This window comes from Zingiber officinale, chromosome 7B (genome assembly GCF_018446385.1).
Source record: "Zingiber officinale cultivar Zhangliang chromosome 7B, Zo_v1.1, whole genome shotgun sequence".
NCBI lineage: Eukaryota > Viridiplantae > Streptophyta > Magnoliopsida > Zingiberales > Zingiberaceae > Zingiber > Zingiber officinale.
Genome location: NC_055999.1, coordinates 84170638 through 84194604, shown reverse-complemented (window position 1 = coordinate 84194604; position 23967 = coordinate 84170638). Strand labels below are relative to the sequence as shown.

At 36.8% G+C, this 23967-nt stretch overlaps 2 protein-coding genes across 3 annotated transcripts; both read right to left on the bottom strand.

Annotated features, from left to right (window-relative positions):
• Positions 1-9329: 9329 nt before the first annotated feature.
• LOC122006171 (3-ketoacyl-CoA synthase 11-like) lies at positions 9330-11571 on the bottom strand. Of its 2 annotated transcripts, none has more exons than XM_042561556.1 (2): positions 11394-11571; positions 9330-11034 (listed from the first exon to the last, which is right to left on the bottom strand). In XM_042561556.1, the coding sequence occupies exons 1-2, from the start codon at positions 11439-11441 to the stop codon at positions 9472-9474; spliced, it is 1611 nt and encodes a 536-aa protein (XP_042417490.1). In that variant the 5' UTR covers positions 11442-11571; the 3' UTR covers positions 9330-9471. The 2 variants fall into 2 exon arrangements, with proteins under 2 accessions (XP_042417490.1, XP_042417491.1); XM_042561557.1 differs by having other exon boundaries at positions 9330-11057; positions 11394-11530.
• Positions 11572-15735: 4164 nt separating this feature from the next.
• LOC122006169 (4-hydroxy-tetrahydrodipicolinate synthase, chloroplastic-like) lies at positions 15736-23543 on the bottom strand. The gene is made up of 3 exons (XM_042561555.1): positions 23222-23543; positions 17148-17228; positions 15736-16721 (listed from the first exon to the last, which is right to left on the bottom strand). Exons 1-3 carry the CDS (start codon positions 23344-23346, stop codon positions 15794-15796), a joined length of 1134 nt encoding a protein of 377 aa, XP_042417489.1. The 5' UTR covers positions 23347-23543; the 3' UTR covers positions 15736-15793.
• Between the last annotated feature and the right edge of the window lie 424 nt (positions 23544-23967).

The following is a 23967-nucleotide window of genomic DNA, read 5'->3' as shown; positions in this document are numbered from 1 at the left end:
GAAGCTCCAAAGAATTCAAAGGGTAAAATTCTCAAGAGGAGCAAGTGGAGAAAAGAACAAATCCAAAGATGTGAGATCAATGACAAAGTGACCAATCTTTTGGTCAGTTTATTGCCAAGCAACATCTTGGAGCAAATTGGAGATTTTGAAGATGCCAAAGAGCTATGGAGAAAATTGGCCAAGATTCATGAGATCCCCTCCACTGTACCAAATCAAGAAGAATCCAAAGAGGGTGACTCACTGGATCAAAATCAAGAGGACTCCGAAGTTGAGAGATGCTCAACTTCTGAAGATGAAAAAGTCCAAGAAGCCTCATTTTCAAAGGAGTACAATGAAAATGGCAAAGAGGGAGCATACTCTTTGTTCCATATACAAGATGAGGAGGAAGAAGCCTCCACCTCTAGGATTGAGGGGGAGCGACCTTCGGTGACACCGGATCAAGAAGAAGGAGAAGTCTCCACATTCGGGTCAAGAGAAGAAGAGGATGAAGAAGCTTCCACCTCCACAAGTCGAGTCAAATCTATTGGAGGAGCATCACTGTTAGAACAAGAGGAAGTTTCTACATCCGGATCAAAAGGAGAAGATGTCATCCCTACACATGAAGGTATAAACGTTTCAATTAAAAATAAAAATCATATTATATGTTTTGAGTGTAGGGAACATGGGCACTACAAGAGCAAGTGTCCCAAATTGGCCAAGAAGAAGGGTCAAGTGGCACTAAAGGGTAAGGTGAAGCCCAAGGAGACCGTCCCCACAACAAAGAAGAGCAAGGAGTACATTGTGTGTTTCTCTTGCAATCAAAAAGGACATTACTGGAGCCAATGTCCTAAGGGGAAGAAGGCGGTCAAGACTAAGGGAGGAAGCACGAGTCAAGGGGGAGCCTCCAAGGTAAAACGAAAGGTAGCATTTATTGAGCCTATCCCCTTAAATAATGGTAAAAAGCATGTTAGTTCCAATTTCTATCATTTTAATGCTATTTACCATAAAAATAGGGAGCACGATAGCCTTAAAGAAAAACATATGGCTTTCCATGCTAAGACTACCACACCTAGGGTTAGGAAGGTAGGTAAAAGTTTAGGCAATAACACTAAGGACCATAGTTATAAGCCTAGAAATAGAAATGCTCAAGGATTTAAGGAAAAATCAAAACCTAGGGAATTATGGGAAGAAAATCAAGTCTTGAGGTCAAGGCTTGATAAAATGGAAAAGACCCTAAAAAGGATGGAAAGTATCCTAAAAAGGGAAAAGGGTAAAATCTAGGTTTAGTACTACAAGGGTCATCCACGGGCCATAGGGGTTTGGGATACAAACCTAAAACTAAGAAGGATGTGCCCTCTTACCATATGGTTCCATATAATTATGGAACCAACCCTAGGTCAAATGGTCAAGTCAAAAATACGAGGGAGGTTATTCCTAAGAGTATTTTTACAACAAAAGTGACTAAGACTTCTAAGAAGTCCAAAAAAGTCACTAAGAAGGTCACAAGGGAAGCAATCCCTAGGGTTGACCTAGAAAATGTGACCAAGACCTCTAAAAAGCCTAACAAGGTCACTAGGAAGGTATCTAGGGAGGCTATTCCTAGTGAATACCTAGAGCATTCAAGGAGCACCAATAGGTTTTGGGTTTCTAGGAGCATTTTCTCTACCCCTTAGATGGGTTAGAGAGTGTCAACTCAAATTGAAAAGGTAGTTAACCTAATCATGATGAAGTTGACACTCTAAGAGTATTTTCAAGGTTATTGTTAACCTTTGAAAATGATATGGATAAAAGAACTACTCTTGGAAAGAGTAAGATATGCCATAATTTGAGTATTTGGATATAATTTTAATTGGTACAAGAAATCAAGTGTAAAGAAATGCCAAGTTGTGATGTTGGCATCTTATTGGGAAGTTAAAGGCAAGACTAAGCCTCATTTTAATTTGTTACTCTTGGAAGAGTAAAATGTGTCAAAAATTTGAGGAATATGTTTAATTTAAATTGGCACCAATTAGGAAAAGTAAAAGAAATGTCAAAATTGGGTTTGACATTTTCTTGGGACATTTTGGGCGATCTAGGGTTAAATTTTTAGTTTAGCTAAGGATTAAGGATACTTAGATAGATAATCTAGGTATTTCTTTTATACTAATTTGTCATGCTTTATTTGTCCATCATATGTCATGACATCATATTTATTTTTGCATTCATGTTTTATTATGAAAAATACAAAAACACCATGTCATGTCATACATGCATCATGTAATTATAGGAAATTTTCTTTTGAAAATTATCTATCTTTGATGTATGTCATAACACATCATGCATTATTTTAATTCCTTGCAAATTAAGGATAAATAGCATTCATTAACAAGTAACATCCTTGGTAGATGTTCATAACCTCAAAATGCCTAGATAGATATGCATGATCCCTAGATTAGGGCAAAATCAAAATTTTACATCTCACAAGAACTATAAGGTGACTTGTATGTGGTTTTGTATACATTAGATGCAAGTGAGATGTTAGGATGATGAACAAAACTCAAGATGATAATTTAGTGCATTCCTTTGAGTTTTAGGTTCACCAAAACACATAGTTATGTGTTTTCCAATCATTGGGAAAGCTAATGTACAAGTCATGTCCAGTGAGCCCAAAGAACATGGTTGGATATTGATTTTGAAAATTATTTTAAAATGCTTTTGGAAAACCTTGATGAAGACTATCTTTTTATAGTACTCATCATTGAAAAGTTAGATACAAACTAGAAGAAAACACTAAAGTTTTTACAAGTTTTCTAGTTTGTGTCAATCTTGGAAAATATGAAGTATTTTCTTAGAAAACTATTTTTCCATGATAATATATGCCCTAAATAATGTCCACAACAAGTTTCATGATTTTTCGAAATTTATAAAATTTTCTAGGGGTTTCTGAAATTTACTGAAATTGAATTTCAGTTTTTCAGTACTTCAATCGATCACCCGATCGATTGAAGTGCCTCAATCGATCTGGCGATCGATTGAGAGGAGTCTTCCCACGAGCAGAAGCTCGCTGGATTGATCAGCCGATCGATCCACGCAGTCTGAATTGATCAGTGGATCGATTCAGCAGGGTTCAATCGATTGGAACCCAACTCCAATCGATTGGGAATGTTGATTTTGGCTCGGAAAGCTTGATTGCAGCATTTTGAACCACCTTTAGTCTAGATAACCATTTCTTATCCCTCAAAACATATTTGTATACATTTAGGGGGAGTTTTCATGATGAAAAGAATGATGGATTAGTTAAGGAAGACTAAGTAGAGGTTTAGGTTGAGGTTTGGTTTCAATATTGAATTGTTGAACCTCAAAACTTCTAAAATTTGGGTTTCCTATATGTTTAGGGATTCCAAGTCATTGTTGGTGCAATGACAGAAGTTTCGTGCATGTCTTTAGGGGAAGTTACTTTTTAAGAACATGAAAATCTATTTTTCATACACCTTAGAAGGTGGTTAACCTTCTTTAGTGAAAATGCTCAAGGTTGGACATTTGAATGTAATGAAGAGTGGATATCTTCATTATTCATGTGATGTATGCTCACGGTTGAGCATTTGATGACAATGAAGGGTATGAGACTTTCATTTAAATCGTGTGTGAATATACCAAGTGGTATATGCTCAAGGATGAGCATTAAGAAAAATGAAGGGTATGGGACCTTCGTTATTGTGTTGTGAACAACGAGTGAAGTTGTAAACAACGTTGGGTAACTCTTCAGGAGGAGAGTTTTTGATGTGTGCCAATAGGGGGAGAATATGTGGTTAAGTTAGACCTTCATTACCTAAGAGGGAGTTTGCCCTCTAGAAAAGGAGGAGAATAAAGGAAACCATCATTCTCATATTGGTCTGAAGGAAGTTGAGGCTATGAGATTAGTCTAACTTAAAGGAGTTATTGTCAAACATCAAAAAGGGGGAGATTGTTGGTGCAATATTCCTTAGGTCAAGGTTGACCTGGTTGACTGAGCTTGAATTGGGTCAAGCTCGAGTCTTGATATTTGGGTTTCAATGTTTGACAATACATGAAGACAAGACATGAGCTGGATTGCAGGTGCAATTGTTCATGTGGTGAGATTGTGAAGGAGAGTCAAGTAGGTCAAGGTTGACTGGATACTTGACTGGAAAGTCCTGGTGAGTGAAGCCAGGCAACTGGAAAAACCTAGTGAGTGAAGCTAGGTGAAAGTCCCGGTGAGTGAAGTCGGGCAGTTGGAAAATCCTGGTGAGTGAAGTCAGGTGAAAGACCTAGTGAGTGAAGCTAGGCAGTATGGAAAGTCCTGGTGAGTGAAGCCAGGCACAGGAAATCCAGATGGATCAAGTTTGATCAGACATCTGGTGTTGAAAAGTCCAAATGGGGTTAAAGGGATTGACCGGACACTTGGTGAGGGAGTCCTAGCAGGTCAAGGGTGATCGGATGCTAGGCATGATGTACCAACAGGTCATGGTTGATCGGATGTTGGTTTAGGGGACTTTGGACTTGTTTTTGGGCAAAAATAGAAGATGGATCGATCAGCCGATCGATTGGCTCATGCCCAATCGATCGGCCGATCGATTGGGAGAGTCCCCGCGACAAGCCTCCTCCCAATCGATCAGTGGATCGATTGGGGAGAAGTGACGCGCGGACAGAAAGCCTCCCAATCGATCAGCCGATCGATTGGGAGCCTCCAATCGATCGAGCGATCGATTGGGAGCCTCCAATCGATCGAGCGATCGATTGGGAGGTGCGATTTCGCACGATAAGCCCTGGATCGATCAGTCGATCGATCCAGGCATTTCCCGAGAGCACAAAGGCGCTCTGGATCGATCGGTCGATCGATCCAAAGCCTCCCCAATCGATTGGGAGCAATTCGATCGATTGGGATTCGACCGTTGGCGTCGTATTTAGCCATGGGCGAGCGATTCTCTATGCAGTTCTTCCACAGCTTCGATTCTTTCTCCACAGCGATTTCGCAGCCACTTCTCCACAACTCTCACGCCAGATCTTGAAGGTTCTTGGAGGCTTATGCTGGTGCACGTCCAAGTCAAGAGGCGAGGAAGAAGCTAGGGTTAGGGTTTCTTGTGCATATCTTGTAAGCTTTTGCTTGTATTGTATTTCCCTTCCCTTTCTTCTTGTACTGTGAGCTTGTAGGGCTTCTCCGCCTTCGGTAGTTACCGAAAAGGAGTGTTTACATAATGGAGGGTACGTGAGTGTGTGGATCCTTGGATTAGTCACCTCTTCTTGAGGTGGATATCAAGTAAATCCCTAGTGTTAGCGTTGAGTGTTGTTTCTTTGTATTTTCCGCTGCATTTCATCACAAGAAACAAGCAACGACGAGCACGAGATCACGCCGAACTATTCACCCCCCTCTAGCTACATATTTGGTCCCAACACCAACCACGTGTTAGCGGACGGAAACCTATGGAAGAAGCTTACCTGGAGAAAACGGAGCGAAACACAACATGTCACCGCTGTCGCCGGATATCCACGCGTGCGCGAGAGAAGGAAAGGGGATCGGGTTGCCCTAATAATTCCGGGTTTACCAACGGAAATCAAATTCTGTCGGTAAGTACTGACGGAATTAAGATTTCCGTCAGTAATTACCAACGGAATTTGATATCCGTCGGTACTTACCGACGAAATTTGATTTCGTCGTCCTAGGATTTACCAACGGAAACCTAATTTCGTCGGTAAATCCTATTTGTAGTGTCATGTTCTTATCAAGAAAGAGAAAGATTAGTGAGATAGACGAAAAACGTCCTTCGATAGTATTAGTGACGAGAGAAAAGAGGAAAACGTTATGAGATCATCGACGATTATGATTTTTAAGAGATATTGATTGTTGGGATTGAAAGGTTGCAAACATAGTCCCACATTGGAAACACATGGGAAAGATCATGAGTTTATAAGAGAAAGATATATCCATTGGCATGAGGCCTTTTGGGGAGAGCCCAAGAGCAAAGCCATGAGAGCTTAAGTCCAAAGTGGACAATATCATGCTATTATGGAGATATCTAAATTCTTTTCGATTCTACAATTGGTATCAAAGTCCGGACTATTAGAATGTTTAACCGTCGATTATGCACAAGAGCTATGATCTGATTGAGCCATGTGGGTACAATATTGATCTCGAACAAAGAAAGTGAGGGCTCCTATGTTCGGATCAAGAGGACCAGACACCAGACAGGAAGTCCTAGTAGGTCGGGTGGATCGAGGGGTAGGAAGACCTGGTGGGTCGAGGGTCGGACCTGAGAAGCCTATGGTACTTTGTTTGAGGAGGAATTGTTGGAATTGTAAGGTTACAAACATAGTCACATATTAAAAATATATGGAAAATATCATGAGTTTATAAGAGAAAATACCAAAAATAGTAAGTACACAAAATCTAAGACAAATGAAATAAAAATAATTTAATATTAAAATTAATTTTTTTAAAAAAAAAACTCTAGAAATAAATTTAAAATGTTAAAAAGAATGATCCCAAATTAAATGTTTAAGGCCCTTTAAATATACTTCTATTATAAATTATTAAAATATGAAAACAACATCATCGTATATCTTATCTCAAGAAATTTATATATTGATAGTGTAGTATTTAATTTTTTTATTTTTTATTTTGAAAAAGATAGACGTATTGTCATTGAGTCATTCATTTAATTCCACGTGTAATATCGTCATTGCATTAAATACTATGATTAAAAATAATAGACCTCAGTAGAATTGGGCCTTGGGCATAAGCCGGGCCTGTCTTACTTATTTAAGTTTAATCTTGTCCAAATTAATAAGATAAATAGAACGAGATGAAAATAAATATTATAATTCATTGCTGATCGCTGACTGTCCGTCCATATTTCTGTACCAACAATGTGATTGGTTCAAGCATGGACCCGTGGGACAATATCCAATAACGTCCGGTGATGCTTTGACGAGGGATGCAATATGTTTTGCATATAGCAATTAACAAACACACTTTTAAGTTTTAGCTACTTTTGGAAATTACTTCGAAATATGCGGGTTAGGAGTTCTATAATTGTGTTGCTTGAGTCTCTCATGATGCCTCAGAACTCATATTTGACTTTCTTATTTATCAAATATTATATTATATTTATTTATTAAAAAACTTTTCTCCTCTCCCTCCTTAAAAAATAATTAAAAAAATCCATACCGAGCGGAGAGAAGAGGATGAAATATAAAATTAGGACTAGACAACGGTTAACATTGTGAATGGTCATAGTTAGATAGTCGTGAAATCACAACCAGTTAGTCATGAACTTATGGCCGTGAATACTCAAGGCTTGACCATGAAATTATTGACGTTGTAAAATTATGACGGTTGTGAGTTCTTCGTCAAAGCCCAACAACTCTGAAATCACATTTTGTTTTTAATGAATAATTGATCTAAGAATATTAAATTAATGAGCTACTCACTATATCAATATTTTTTGATTTATTTTAATGATCGATGAAAAATTTCTATAAGACGATATTAGTCATTTTAGAATTAGTTGACGTAAATTGAATACCTAATACTAATTAAAATTAATAATAAAATAAAAAAAAATTTAAAATCACTACTAACAATCTTGGTCTAGCTACAAAATCACGACCATCATGAGTTGTCTAAAGTTACCACAAGAGGAGAGGGTAAAAGAAGAAATTCATATTAGAAAAATGAAGTAATAAGTGGAAGGCTATTTTGGAAAATTATAAGTATACTTTTCCGGGAATAGATGATCCCTAGAAGTGTAATTTAGGTGACAAGTGCACAAGTTATTAATGTGATAACAAGAGAATATGAAGTCTTATGGTCGAAATTTGGTATGTCCTAGTATATTTTTCCTCATATCTTGGTCACCTACACTAATGATTAATAATTATTCATAATTTAACTCCTCCGTATTGACTTAAAGACGGATTGATGGAAGCGTTCGAATCGCTTTTTACCACATGGGGCAGCTTGCTTTAAACGCATGTGCTACTCCCACAAGATAGCATCTTAATTAGTTCCTACAATAACCAAGACAACGTTCAATCAATTTGGTGCGAAATAATCCCCAATCTTGCAGTAGCAAGATTTTCACGACTTCTGTTATATCTGAGTGTGTAGTCATTAGGAGGATTAAGTTTAGCATCGGCCTAATTATACGAAAAGGATGATCATTTTGTTGTTTTTTGGGGTCTCCTAGTACTGGAGTTGAGGTTCTTGAGTATCACCTCCAACTCTCAAGTTAGATTTACCAAGCAATCCAAACAAAGACCTAAAAGTGAAGGATACAGCTCAAAGTTTCCAGCTTGCTGCTATCTGCCGGATTAGATTGGTACCTTTATGAAAGGAATAGTTGCTGGAGGTGGCGCTACACTTCACATCTACATGTTTCTTTTATATTGACAAATCATTCAATGGAAAAAATGATTTGATTTTTTGTTTCAATACAAAGTTTGATGGATTTTTTTTTTTCTAAAGATGTCTAGATTTTACTCGACTACTAATCCTAAAGGTAGACAATTTCCCCCCTGCTATATCTACCGGATAAATCTGAAATATAACTTATTCAGACCGACTTTCAAAATATTTATCTCTATTAAAATTCGAACTATCTACTTCTTATTTGTTTATTTGTTTCTCTAAGTGCTTTACCACTCCACTGCATACACGGGGACAAATTTTATAATTATTGTGATATGCTCATGTGCCTCCAAACACTTGCTTAAACTGGACCCCTTTCAATTTCATTCGCTTTTTTGCAAACCTTTTGTTTTTTGTAGATGCCTCACTTATTTTGCTTGCCTGCCTGTATTTGACAATGATAGCTAGCAAATTCATGCCTTCCACAACCTACCTGATAAAATTTTCAAGGTCCAGTGCCTTTCTACAGGCTGGCCCTGGAAGGGCGAAATGCAAGTGTGACTGGAAATATGCTTGGGACCTTATAAGCTCATGCCTGTTATCTTACTTTACTAATTTTTTTTAATATATAATTCTATTCAATTCTTGGAACCGAATAATCTGGGAGATAACTGATCTGTCTGATCTTATATAAATTTTCCATCAACTACTGAAATAAATAATAAAAAAAAAAAACGCTTGTGCAGATAGCCAACATTCTTATATCCATTTCTGGAGAGAAAAATCTCTCATAATATGTCACAGCTCAAATTAAAACCTTAATTTTTGAGTATTCATTAGAAAACCTAATCATATACCATTATACCATTGTCTGGGGTTATCTTACTTTATTAATGTTTTTATTTCACATGGTTTCCCTTTTATCTGAGTCATCAGGCTCCAGTTTCCTTTTTCTTTTTTGGACTACTAGCTTCATGTCAAACAGATGGAGCTGCAGAATGTTTGCTTGGACAAAGATTCAGCACTTCAATTAAATCAATGATCTAAGATGAACAAATTTTCAGCAGGCAAACTGGATGCCAAAAGCATAATCAGGAAAGCATCAGCTCAAAACCAATTAAAAATCCCTCTACAATCAGCATAACAAATCAAAGAGCTGTTACCTTCGGAACTGCAACCGGAAAATTTGAAATTTCGTCCATCCAGGGGTTCTTCTCCTTGCAAGGGTTCACTTTCTTCAATGCTTTCCACACGGCGCTGTTGCATTTGAAACCAGAGCCGAATGCGATTTGCCAAATCCTGTCTCCCTTCTTGATCCTCCCTTTCCCTTCGATGTAGGCCAGTTCGTACCAGAGCGAGCTGCTTGAGGTATTCCCGAACCTGTACAGTGTCATCCTCGAAGGCTCCATGTGCCAATCCGAAAGCTGAAGGTTCTTCTCCAATTCGTCCAGCACAGCCCTGCCACCGGCGTGAATGCAGAAATGCTCAAACGCCAGCTTGAAGTCGGGGATGTAAGGCTTAATCTTCATCTTCAACACTTTCTTGGCCACCAGCGTAGCAAAGAAGATCAATTGCTCAGACATGGGCAGCACCAGCGGGCCCAAGGTGGTGATGTTGGTTTTCAGGGCTTCGCCGGCGACGCCCATCAGATCTTTGGAGAGAGAGACGCCGATGTTTCCGTTGGCGTCCTCCTCCTGCGTCACGCAGCCGAAGCACTTGTCGTCCGCACCCTTGTGAGTGCGAACCGTGTCGACAAGTTGATACTTGGAGCGCCTCCGCTCCGACCTCTTGTTGGAGAGAAGAATGGCGGCGCCGCCCATCCGGAACAAGCAATTGGAGACGAGCTTGGAGCGATCGTTCCCGAAGTACCAATTCAAGGTGATGTTCTCCATGCTGATTACGAGGGCGTAGGAGTTGGGATGCACTTGGAGTAGGTTCTTGGCGAGATCGATGGAGATGAGCCCGGCGCTGCAGCCCATTCCTCCCAAATTGTAGCTAACGATGTTTCCCCTGAGCTTGTAATGGTTGATGACCATGGCGGACAGGGAGGGAGTAGGGTTGAACAAGCTACAGTTCACAACTAAGATCCCAATGTCCTTGGGTTTCACGTTGGTCTTGGCAAGGAGTTCATCGATGGCGCCGAACATGACATCCCTGGCCTCCTTCCTCGCTTCGGCCATGCAGGGATTGGGAGGAACACTGAGGACGGCATCGGGGAGGTAGGTGTTCTCGCCGAGGCCGGATCTCTCAAGGATCTTACGCTGGAACTCGAGGTTCTCTTCCGTGAACGATCCCGTGAGCGCGGATCGATCCAGGAAGAGCCTCCGGGAGCACTTCCGGCTGTCGTCGGGTTTGTAGCAAGCGAAGTCGAGGAGGTAGACAGGGCGGGGGCGGGTGAGGAAGTAGACGGTAGAGAGGAAGACGAGAAGGGTAGAGCAGACGACGACGGAAACGAGGTTGAAGCGGAGGTGGTCCCAGAGGTCGCGGAGGTCCGCGAGGGAGAAGGTCGAGAGCTGGGCGGCGACGATGAAGACGAGCGGGGTGAGGAAGAGGTACATGCCATGGGTGATCATGTAGTGATACCCGAGCTTGACGTACTTGAGTTTCACGGATTGTTTGAAGTCCGGGAGACCGGAGGAACGAGATCGGAGCGGCGAAGCGTCGCCGCTTCGCTCTGCCATGGTCGGAGCCGACGAGATGTGATTGGAAGACTAAAAAAAAATGGATCTTAGACCTGAGAACAAAGATTCCCAATGAGATCAAAAACTGCTGAAAAACTGGCAATGAACAACACGAATCTGCCACAAACCCTAAAAATGCAGTTCAAACCATAGGAATTTCTCAATCGAACATTTAGATCTCGAGCAAATCTTCAAAGAAACTAAGAACACAATGCCAAAGAGGATAAAAAACCTAGGTACCAGTCACCCATAAACCATCGTTTTTTTCCCTTTCAAATTGTGAGAGACATCCAAACTTTGCAGAAAAAGAACAAATGTACAATCCAAAAAACAAACCGAAAAAAACTTATCACATGGATCGAGATCGAAACATAAAGTGAACTACTTACTGAGGTCAGGCGAGAAAGAGATTGATCCGGAGGAGGAAGAGAGCACATTCGCAGACGAGAAGCGAGAGCACCGAGCCGAGAAAGGATCGATTATAAAGAAGACGAGTCCTCTGATCCTCTCTCCCTCGTTTTCTCTCTGGTTCAAAACCGACACTGTGTCGATTACCCGAGCGTCCACCTCTCTGGCACTGGGCTCTCTTGTGGGGCCACATGTAGTGCAGGGGCAAGGCAGAAACTGCCAGGTTTTCTGGGATGGCGTTGATAATGACCAATCAGATTGCAATATTAAACATATTTTTTTTCTTGGCAAAAATTAAAAGGGTGACCGTTAATATATTTCACTGTATTTCTTATATTTAAAATATTATAAAAAAAATTTTATTTAGTCATCTATTTAAAATTTTTAAACCCGACGTAATAGGACAGTATCTCATATTTTAATTATCAAATCATGAAAACTTAATATGTCTAAGTATATCTTCTTTCATTTTTTTTCTTTCATTTACTTTCTTCATATTGACCTATAAATAGATTAGCAAGAGTACTAAACGAACGAATTACCTTTGACCATATTAAAATTATTCATTTAGCAATCTACTTAATTTATTTACTATATTGAATAAGATGATCATGACACGGATAATATGGGACGTTTATCGTTAACATATGATCTTTTACCGTACTAAACTTATCAAATCATTTGAACTTAATCAAAATTATTTTAAAATAATTATATCAACTACTAAATAGTTATTACATTATTATAACAACTATTAAATACTATAACAACTATTAAATAGTTGTTTGAGTAGTTATTATATTATTATAGAAACTAATAAACAACTATACAATAGTTTTAATCAAATTTAAGTAATTTATATGAAATTATTTTATATAGAGTATTTTGATCAAATTAAATTTTAAAAAATAATACATATTATAGTAGTTGTTATAATAACGGTACAAGAAATATGAGGAAGTGTTGTTTTGTTTTTTTAATTTAAATTAAACATGAATAAATTGGTTAAAGATTACAATCATTTACATTGCTACAAGTGACTATAACTGTAGTCACCATATACATACATCTTATTCTTATTTGTCTTCTCTAGGGCTAGTGCGCGGGCTGGAGCCGGGAACTAAAATTTGATCGGAGTAAAAAATTTCAAAGAAAAACAACAAATGACATAATTTGATTTGGAAATTTAAAATTGAACAATTATATATAAAAAATAATTAAAAATGACTTAAAGGTGCCTCCGGACTAAAGCTCAGATACACTTATAGATGACTTCGACCTCGTATACGGCAAGCCATTTACATCAATATCGACTTGACAAATTAAATTAAGTGATAATTTTTTAATCATGTTAAATTAAGCAACGCATAAGTTGATTTAGGGAGGTATACATGTCTTTACTAATAATGGTTGACCATCAATCTGCTTCCATTAAATTACGGCAAGCAAACCTGGCCACGCCGCTCACCCATCACTATTTTTTTTAAAAAAAACTGCCACGGAATTTCTAAAATTAATTAAAATAATAGCCTCAAGGATCATGAAAATTTAATTAACTTACGCATGTGATTTCTAGCGAAATAAAATTAAGTTCGTACCTTTTTGTTGATCGTGCACACGCGTTGCGTGTGTAATATAATAATATATAAATTATTTGGGCCCCAGCAATAAATTATTGTAATAGACTTCCTTATGAAAAAAATTATTTTAATTTAATATTATACTTATCTTAGTAAAAGAAACTAAGAAAAGTATATTTTTTAACATTGTCGGCTTAAAATATTTATAGAAGCTTCTTTGATCATAGTGTATCAATTCTAAGATGTGGGACTAAAGAAAATTTTATTTTTTATATAAAACAACCAGAGAAAATTAATGATGAGAAAAATTCATAATACTACGTCATAGCTGAATCTCGAACTCTAGATCACTGATTGTTTAGCTTGTGGAATTACTAATAAACCTTAGAATTATTTTTAGTGCGAATAGAAAAAAGAACAGTAACGTAAATTCATTTTAGGCTTCACCAAAGTTAATTAGTAAAAGGAGAGATTTTTAATAAAATAATAAGATATATATATATATATATATATATATATATATATATATATATATATATATATATATATAATTTTCACCCAATAGAATAATGGCAGCTGGCAGACGCGCCCACAGTATATTGGGACCCTTCATAAAAGTATATTATTATATATTGTGAATGTGTTTACAGATATTATTGAAATTGATTACAGAATAAAAGTATAAATTGAGTTCGGTTGCCCTGGATGATAATTTCTTCGTAACAAAGAATTTGATAAGGGATTATCAATATCTAATCTGAATATTTAATTATATATGTATTAAAGAAATATTTTCTTCCAAAATTTACAAACTAAAATTTTTATATTAAAAGTACTACTGACATTGGAGATTAAAACAGGAAAAAAAAAATGAAACATAGAAACTAGACATTATCTGAATTGAGTGGTACGGGAGAATCATCAATTGCGTGTTTGTCTCTGTTTTTGCTTGATTAAGAAGTTTATGGAATTGAGATCATGAACTGGCTGTTCACATGCTCCATGTGAGTTGCTGCTCAACACCCACATGGTCCCTCCTATCTGTTTCCTAGTGAAGGTTAGCATTAGCATTAGAGAAGCCTTGATGTTTAAATTTATTTATTAAAATAATCAAGTCAAATCTAAAATGAATTAGGTTTTCAAAATAATTATTCAAGTTTAATTTATTATTTAAAATTTTTATATTTTTTAATATATTTGATTGATTATTGGCTTGATAATACATACTTTATTGACTTAATAATACATACTTATTTATTTATTTTAAAAAATATTCATTTATTTATCCTATTAATGAATATTTATTAATACATATAAATCATAAATATTATTCATAAATATTTTATCTATTTATAAATATTAACGAATTGAATATATATGATTTTAAACTTATTTATGTAGTTTGACGAGTTATTCAAATTTATTTATTTAGTTGTCCTTAAATATTAAATGAATATAAATAAATTTTTATTAAATTTAAATTTATTTATATAGTTTAACTATATATATATATATATATATATATATATATATATATATTTCTTATCAAAATCGAACATTAAAATATATATTTCTTATCAAAATCGAACATTAAAATTACTCACAGAAATTCGATTCGTTTGCGATCCCACTGAACTAGCATCTTGCTTCCAAATGTTCGTGAAGTCCAATACAGACATACAGTAGACTGCAATAGTGTGGTTAAAAGGCTTTCCAGCCTTGTAAATTGTATATTTACTCCAATACTTGTACACTATTATGAGATCATATTGAGCTTTGTATACGATGAATTTGTTGTCGTATTTTTTTTTAAATAATATACTCTAGATTTTAGATTTAGTAAATAAAAATAAAATATATAAAATTTATATTTATGAATATAGGGGGTGTTTGGTTGATGGGTTTGGGAATGAGAGAATAGAATGATAGTAAAAGATAGTGTTTGGATTGTGAGTTTGGGAATGATTACTAGATTTATAGAAATCAACCAAACCCATATAACTTGATGGATTTCATTTCCATTTATATTCCCATTCCATCTTATTATCAAATCCATACCTATAGTCATTCCCATCATTTAACCAAACGCCCCTTAAATATAATAAGATAATTATTAAGATAAAAATTAGTAAATTATTATATATAATTTTGATTTTAAGTATTTAAGTTTTTTTTTAAAAGAAAGGAATTGACAATCTCTTATATAGAACATGGTAAAATATTTTTAAATTTTTTTAAAAAAAGTTTAACAAAATAATAATTAGACCTATGTTATATATAATTAAATATTACATTATAACTCAAACACAAGAACAAAATGTGAGAAGTGTAGAAACAAAGATGTTAAGATAAAAATATAATCATATAAGAATGAATAAGATAAAAAAATAAAAACATTAAAAAAAATAATTAAGTTGTATCTATTAAAAAAACTCCGAAAAATATATTAAGATGATACAAACATTAGACGACTAATAAACGCTTCAATTAGACGATATAAAATTATAATAAATATTCAAATTAAATAAGGAAGATGAAAACTAAAAACAATCGGTTACAAATAATAAAATAAAATAAAAATTAAATATGATGATATAATAAGAATAAATTCCAAGAGCGTAAAAGATTCATGATTATTTATTATGCTCATTCATTGTAGCTCAACAAAATCATCTACTATTTACCTCCAATATAACGAACAAGAAGAATCCTCTACCGTCCAAGACATAAACCATTCTAGATCTAAGGGAAGAAAGTTTCAGATTATTAAAATAATAAAGTTTAACAGAGCCAAATGCAAACTAGTATCTACCTACTAATGTAAAGTCGTCATCATCGAGAACCTGCACATCCTTGTCGCCGACAAAATTCTCACGTCCGAGTGCTTCAACAATTCGCACAAATTCTAGTCTACTTGCAAGTGGAAGAGGAACATATGGTAACCTGAAGACAGGTCTAATCACTCCTAGCTGGGCAAGAGCAGTGTTGAGACCTATGGGATTAGGCTCCTTGAACAACCATTTCATGAGAGGCATCAGCTTCGAATTCAATGAAAGATTTTGCCCTTGGACCATCAGCTCCTTCATCAATCCTGGAACAAGATTGCTAGTCACGGATATTACTCCGGTAGCCCCAAATGTCCACCTAGAATCGTGACATTCATCATCGTTTCCGCTCCATATTACAATCCCTTGATCTACGTAGCCTTTGATCCTCTCATTTCCCATGCATTCCTTGACGCCTGCCATGTTAGGATTCTGTGTGATTGTTTGTATCACCGAAGGAGGAATGTCTTGCCCAGTCCTCGAGGGTACATTATATATGATAGTTGGACCCATCGAAAGAACTGATTCAAAATGTGAGACCAATCCTTGCATGGATGTCTTCCCATAATAAGGATTAATATGAAGAGCTGCATGCATGCCGACTGCAAAGCCTTGTTCGGTCGCATGGATTGCCTCTCCCGTTGAGTTACTCCCTGTGTTTCCAATAACTTTGATCGTTGTACCAAAGCAGTTGACAGTATGGGCGATAAGCATGATATGTTCATCCCAGCTCATTAGTTGGCCTTCTCCGGTCGTACCTCCAACTATCACACCTTCAGCACCATTGAAAATTTGCATTCGCATAAGGGAGTCATAAGCTTCAAGGTCAAATCTTCCATCAGGTAAATAGGGGGTTTTGATGGCTGTTATCAACCGTAAGCTTCTAATGTCGTCCACTGAGGTCCTGGAAATGACAGTAACTCAAAATAACATAGTACCATAATGAAACAGTAATAGAAAATTGTGTTTGACATAAACAGAAAAAAAATTTGATAGCATTCAGAGAAAAGGAAAGGAAAAGAAAAGGAAATCAGCAAAAGGGATATAGAATTCAGTAAATTTTTTCACATCCATCATGCGTATCACAAGAGTACAGATTCAAGAAATGAACTGTGCATTGTATCATACTGTTTTTGTAAACTTGTATGAATCTGAGGTCATGAACCCTTCTGACTTACACAAAAATAACCCACTGTGGTAACTAAATCATTGGCTGTATTTCAACAAAGCAATAATGCAGGAGAGGCTTATACCAATGGCCAATGGTCAATGGCAGCAATTAATAGCAACCATTCCACTTGGCCTAATGAGAGGAGAAGGAAAAAAAAACCTGTTTTTAACTTCTAGACTACGCATAGGAAGATGAAAGTTTTGAACAAGAGCTGCTACAGGAGACGTCCATCTTCTAGTTCTGCATGTTAACACGGATTGAGTATTAGGGATGATTTGCATCCAAGCTAAGAGTAATTTACACAATTGCAAATTGGAAAAACAAGAACTCAATTTTACTTTGGAGGGATGCACACACCCTACTAAGCAGCACTGAACCAAATTGCTTTAAGAATAAAATGATTAAGATTCTTTTTTGTAGAAAAAACTTCATAGTGACAACACTTTCTGGCATTTAAAGCCTGCTTTAGGAACAAAAAAAAGTAGACAACACTCACAAGTTACAAGCACTCTGTTAAGAATGATGCAGATCAAACAAGAACGCGATCAAATGTTGACCAGTGTGGCTAATTTAAATTAAATTACATAGGATCTGCATGTTGGATATAAGTGAATGGAAAAAAGGTGGAGAGGAAAAATGCTTCATTGTGAATGGTACTTTAATCCCATATTGGGAATTTAAACACATTGGTTGTGATTTATATTGACTCACAAGCATTGATGTTATGAATAAATGTATAGGAAGAGACTCTCTCTCAGGATGTATAAATCCAGAACTCGGATTGCACTAAACCAAATTGATTTGGAGGCGAGTACGACCTGCGCACATCGAATGTCGGACCGGTCAGGACAAAATTTGCCTAAGCGAATGAACTAATATTTTGCCACCTGAATTTTTTTATTTGCTGCTCAAATGTCACAGATGCATTAATTGATGATTAATGGAGAATTCGTAACTGCTGATTTCAAATGGTCACTATTGATGATCGAGCGGGAGGCAATGAATGACCATTACTCGATCATTCAATGTAGCAAAGGCATGGAGCTCCTATAAGAGAAGGCCATGACCTTGAGAGCAGATGGATGCAATAGCAAAAAGAGAATCTGCCACCTTCGTTCTCCATCTTTCTTCTCTGTAGTGCACTCGCTTTGTAGCTCTACTCGTGATAACGTTCAGGTACTCTCTTAGTTCGCCACGAACCAATGCTTGTTTGCCAACGTGGTCTTCCTATTGTATCCCGAGAACAGGCGTCCATCGTAACCTCGAAGCACTACCGAAGGGGGATGAATCTGTTTTAAAGGCACAGGCCTCGATAGTCATCTCGGCTTCATGCCTTGGCAGACATCTCAGCCTCATGTCTCGACGGACATCTTAGCCTCGTGTCTCGACAGATATCTCGGCCTTGTGTCTTGACAGACATCTCGGCCTTGTGTCTCAGTAGTCATCTCGACAGATATCTCGGCCTTAATTCTCGGTAGACATCTCAGCCTCGAGTCTCGGCCAAGTCTTCTAAGCAGCCCAACCATCCAAGTAGTTCACCCTTCCCTGCTTGGCAGCCTACGATTATCAGCTCATGTCATCTCAATCGAGCAAAAGTTGAATTTGAGTTTATTTTAATTTAGCAACTATTCTTATAATCTCTGGTGAGCAATCTTCATTGTGGAAGTTGTCTAACAGTCTTAAAACAGATTCGTTTATGTTAAGATGACCATAAACAATATTAAGGTGCAACAGACTCATCACATAAAGGCCCCTCCGCCCTTATTAGAAATGTTTCAATCAACCAAGGGGGAAGACAACAGAAGTTCACTGGGTTGAACTTCAAAAGGTGGCAGCAAAAGATGCTATTCTACTTGACCATGCTAAATCTAGTTTGGTTCTTGACCGAGAAACCTCCCAAGCATGTGCAGTAGAGGCATGGACTCGTTCTAAGTTCCTCAGCTGAAACTACATCCTCAAATGTCTTGCCGACTCGCTATATGCAGTGTATAGCACGAAGAGAACAACTATGGAGATATAAGAGTCGTAGGATAAGAAGTACAAGACGGAGGATGCGAGGGCTAAGAAATTCATTGTGGGTCGATTGACATATATGCTACAATAAGGAGCTGATCACCTGCTCCACAACTTTGAAGAAACTCAAGATGGAGAAAAATTGTTCAGGGGAAACTCAACAGCCTCGGACATTATTGGTCAAGGAAAAATGGTGCTGATGATGATCTTGAACAAGGAGTTGGCTCTCAATAATATGTTGTATGTTCTAAAGATTCAGAAGAATCTAGAGTCCGAATCACTAATAAGTAATAATGACTTCCACATTATTTTTAAGTCGGACAAAGTTGTTTGGTCTAAAAATAAACTGTTTTTAGGAAAGGATTATGTAACCAATGGATTATTCAAGCTCAATATAATGGCTATTAGGCCTAAGGTTAATAACATTGAAAACTCTTCCGTTTATATGCTTGAGTTTTCGTGTTTGTGGCATAGTAGACTAAGACATTTAACTATAATGTGTTGCGTAGATTAATTAGCATGCAAAACATACCTATATTCCACCTTGACTCGAAACACGAGTGTGAGATTTATGTTAAAGCGAAAATGACAAGGTCATTATTTCAAATGTTAAAAGAAGCAATAAACCACTAAGCCTAATTCACACTAACGTGTGTGATCTAAAAGGTACATTGACACATGGTGGGAATAAGTACTTTATCACTTTTGTAGATGATAACACAAAATACTGTTATGTGTATCTTCTCAAAAGTAAAGATGAAGCTATAGGAAATTTATTCTTTATAAGAATGAGAGATTAAAGTGGTTCGAAGTGACCGAGACACAGTGAATATGTATCACCGGTCATACGTGAAACAACATCTTCTTATACTCAGTAAATTTAAAAGAGGAAATTTACATGAAATAACCTGAAGGGTTTTTATACTAGGACAAGAAAACAAGATTTGTAGATTGGTGAAGTCGTTATATGGCTTGAAACAAATATCAAAGCAGTGACATGAAAGATTTGATAATGCCATGAAGGAAAGTAGATTTAAAATCAATAAATATGATAAATGTGTTTATATGAAAGCCACAGAGAATGACTATATCATCTTGTGCCTATATGTAGATGTCATATTTATCATTGGGAATAATAATAAGATAATCAAATTCTCTAAAGAAATGTTGAACTCAAAATTTGACAAGAAGGACATTAGCCTAGCTGATGTGATTCTACGAATCAAAAGTCTCATTACGTCGACAAGATTCTTAAGAAATTCACTAAGACTAATATTACGTTGGCACAAACGTCGATAGATACGCGCCAACATCTATTGAAAACTCCAGGGAAAAGTATCTCTCAGATAGAATACTCTCGAGTGATTGGAAGTCTGATGTACTTAATGAATTGTAGACGACTAAACTTAGCGTAAGTAAACTGAGTAGATACACGAGTAATCCTGGTGTTGAGCACTGAAAAGGAATAACGAGAGCACTAAGATACTTGAGGTATAATTGTGAATATATATTGCACTATACAAGATATCTTGTACTATAATCAAAGGATACAACAATGCAAATTGGATATATGACATGAATAACTCGAAGTCTACAAGTGGATATGGATTCACTTTGGGAAGTGCAATCATTCTATGTAAACCGTCATAACCAGATCTACAATGGAATCTGAGTTTGTAGCTCTTGACAAATCTAGTGAAGAGGTTGAATGACTACGATAATTCTTAGAAGATGTTCCTAGATGTCTAAATCCTATGCAAAGCCATCTGTATAATAGTAAGTATAGAAATATGCATCGTAGAAACAATACTATTAGACAACTATTCTCAACGGGAGTTATCATCGTTGACTATTTAAAGTCAAAGGATAACCTAGCGGATTCGCTAACTAAAAAATTAAATCGAGAATTAGTTCCAAGCTCATCATGAGAGATGAGCTTGATGCTAATAAAAAATATTGGTGCAAAGAAAATCTAACCTATACAGATTAGAGATCCTAAGAACTATGTTCAATGGGAAAATCTAATTGTACCAACTTAATGAAGGAACTACCCAATGAAAGGATAGAGGTTAAACATACAGCTTTTAATGATCTAGTGGAGTAATATGGAATATTCCTACAAGATCACCTATGTGAGAAAGAAGTATGGTCGCTTCGAAGAGAATTGAATGTATAATTCTTAAAACTTCTCACTAAACAAGGTCATGGCTAAGAACAAACGCACTTGTGAGAATTGAAGTGTATCAGGGAAAGTCCTGGGTGAGATATGTCAATCCTTACACAAACGACATAACATTGTAGCAATAAAAGGTGGAATCCACCACCTCAGTGGCTAGGGGTGTAATCGAGCCGAGCCAAGCCGAATTCTTAAATGTTTGAGTTTGACTCGTTTATAATCAAGTCGAGCTCGAACTTTATTTAACGAATATATTTATGGCTCACGAGCTTATTTGAGCTTTTATCGAGCCTAAACGAGATTAATAAATATAAATTATAAATTTAAATATTCATTAAAAATTAAATTATATATTTAGAGAAAATTATAATATTCTTATTAAAATTTATAATTTTATTCTAATAAATAAATTTAATATATTTGTCTATATTTTCATAAGTAGAGTGTAAAATCTATAAATTCAATATCAAAACTATTATTTTTTTCATTTAAAAGTTTATTCATAGCTTACTAACAAACATGTTCACGAACTAACAAGCCGAGTATTGTGAAGCTTGAGCTTGGGTTGTTTATCTTAACGAGCCTCATTAAACGAGCTTTTATCAAATCGAGCTTTAAATAACTTATGAGTGGCTTGGTTCATTTACACCCCTATTAGCGACCGACCCCAAGGCCATCTGTGAGGAGGTAAATCAGAAAGCTGCAGTTGACCACTGCGGAGAGGGTGTTTTTCTAGGCTTTGCCGAGATTCAACCCCTTGCCCACTGTAGCAATATCTACCTTGCAATAACCACACAGACAACATAACAGTTCAAAGACATCGTGTCTACTGCAGTAAGCAAACAGATCTTCACAAGGGAAAGTTCAAAGGGCAAAACTTACATGTCCTATACTGGACTCAACTGCTGAATGCTATCATATACCCTGATTCTATTCATGTGGAGGATTATTGGATATAAGTGAAAAAGGCTCCATTGTGAATGAGACTTTAATCCCACATTGGAAGGTTCAAGGTATATTGGTAGGTTTATATTAATTCATAAGCATCGATGTTGTGAACAAATGCATGGGAAGAGGATTTCTCTCACTCATGGGCATGTCCTATACTGGACTCAACTGCTGAATGCTATCATATACCCTGGTTCTATTCATGTGGGGGATTATTGGATATAAGTGAAAAATGCTCCATTGTGAATGAGATTTTAATCCCACATTGAGAGGTTCAAGGTATATTAGTTGGTTTATATTAATTCATAAGCATCGATGTTGTGAACAAATGCATGGGAAGAGGATTTCTCTCACTCATGGGCTCGTAGGGGTGCAAATCAAGACCTGGATTTCACTGAACCAAGTTGACTTGTGTATAAATACGACCTGCGCACGTCGAATGTCGTTACAGTCGGGGCAAAGTTTGCCCGAATGAACCAACATTTACCACCTGAATCTTTTTATTTGCTGCTCAAATGTAATGGATATATTAATCGATAATTAATAAAGAATATGTAACTGTCGATTTCAAACGGTCACTATTGATGATCGAGTGGCCATAGGAAATTGAGAGCAGATGGATGCAAGAACAAAAAGAGAATCCTACACCTTCGTTCTCCGTCTTTCTTCACTATCATGCACTCACTCAGTACCTCTACTTGTGATAGCATTCGGGTACTCTCTCAATTAATCATGAACAACCAGTGATTGTTTGTCGACGTGGTCTTCTCATTATATCATGAGACACAGACGTTCATCGTAACCTTGAAACTCTGAAATTGCGTCTAATGTAGGCCTCGACAATCATGTCAGCCTCGTGTCTCAGCAAACATGTCGGCCTCATGTCTCGACAATCATCTCGACATATATCTCAGCCTCGAGTCTTGGCAAACATCTCAGTAAGGTGGAAGTAGGTCCAACTATAGCTACTATGGAACGCCAAGATTATGCAGTTGGAATCAACAACGGATATAGCTCAAAGAAAGAATTTTTTTTTTTTTTGGATCGTCAACAATTTATAAATAACTTGAAGACTTCTGAGAAATAAAGTTCTAACCTGACGCAAGCACCACCAGCATGACGAATAGACTTAAGGCGACGCCCCAGCACTGGCGAACTGGGCGCCGCAAATGCGTCGGGAGACGAAAGTATCTGATTCATCAGCAGCAAGGACGACGCCATAATCTCGGAATCCGACAAGATTCAACAAACGGAAAAGAGGCGAAGAAACGACGCAAGGAGGAAGAAGGGAGGCGAGGAAGAATCCATGGGAGAAAAAGGGCGTGGACGAAAGGCGGCGCGAGTCTCCCTTCCCAACGGTCGCATCAACTCCAGCCTACTTTCGTAATAAGATCCAACTGTTGATTTCCTCCATGACTTTCAATCTGGGACGTCGAGGTTTTAAGGTGGAAGTTGTTTATAACCCTAGCCCTAGAAGGCATTCTTAGAATATTCTACCAAGGACTTTTATACAAATTTTGTTCCGATTGAAGAGTCTAGCCAATGATTTTAAATCTGGATTAAAGTTGATCTTTCAAATCCACTTTGATTGACATGAAGAAAAGGGTTAATAACAAAGAACCAATGAACACGCATGATGAAATTGCCAAACAAATGCATCCTCCCTTCGTTGGGTTTGAGTAGTCAACTCAAGATCTTAACTATGATTTACATGCCAAGTACTCCCAAATTTTAAATATATGTTTCATAAATTGGAGATTTTCAGGTCGAATTCTTGGACCACTTTTGTGGTCTAATGTTCTCTTTGCATGTATTAATGGGGATGCATAGTCCCCATTTATA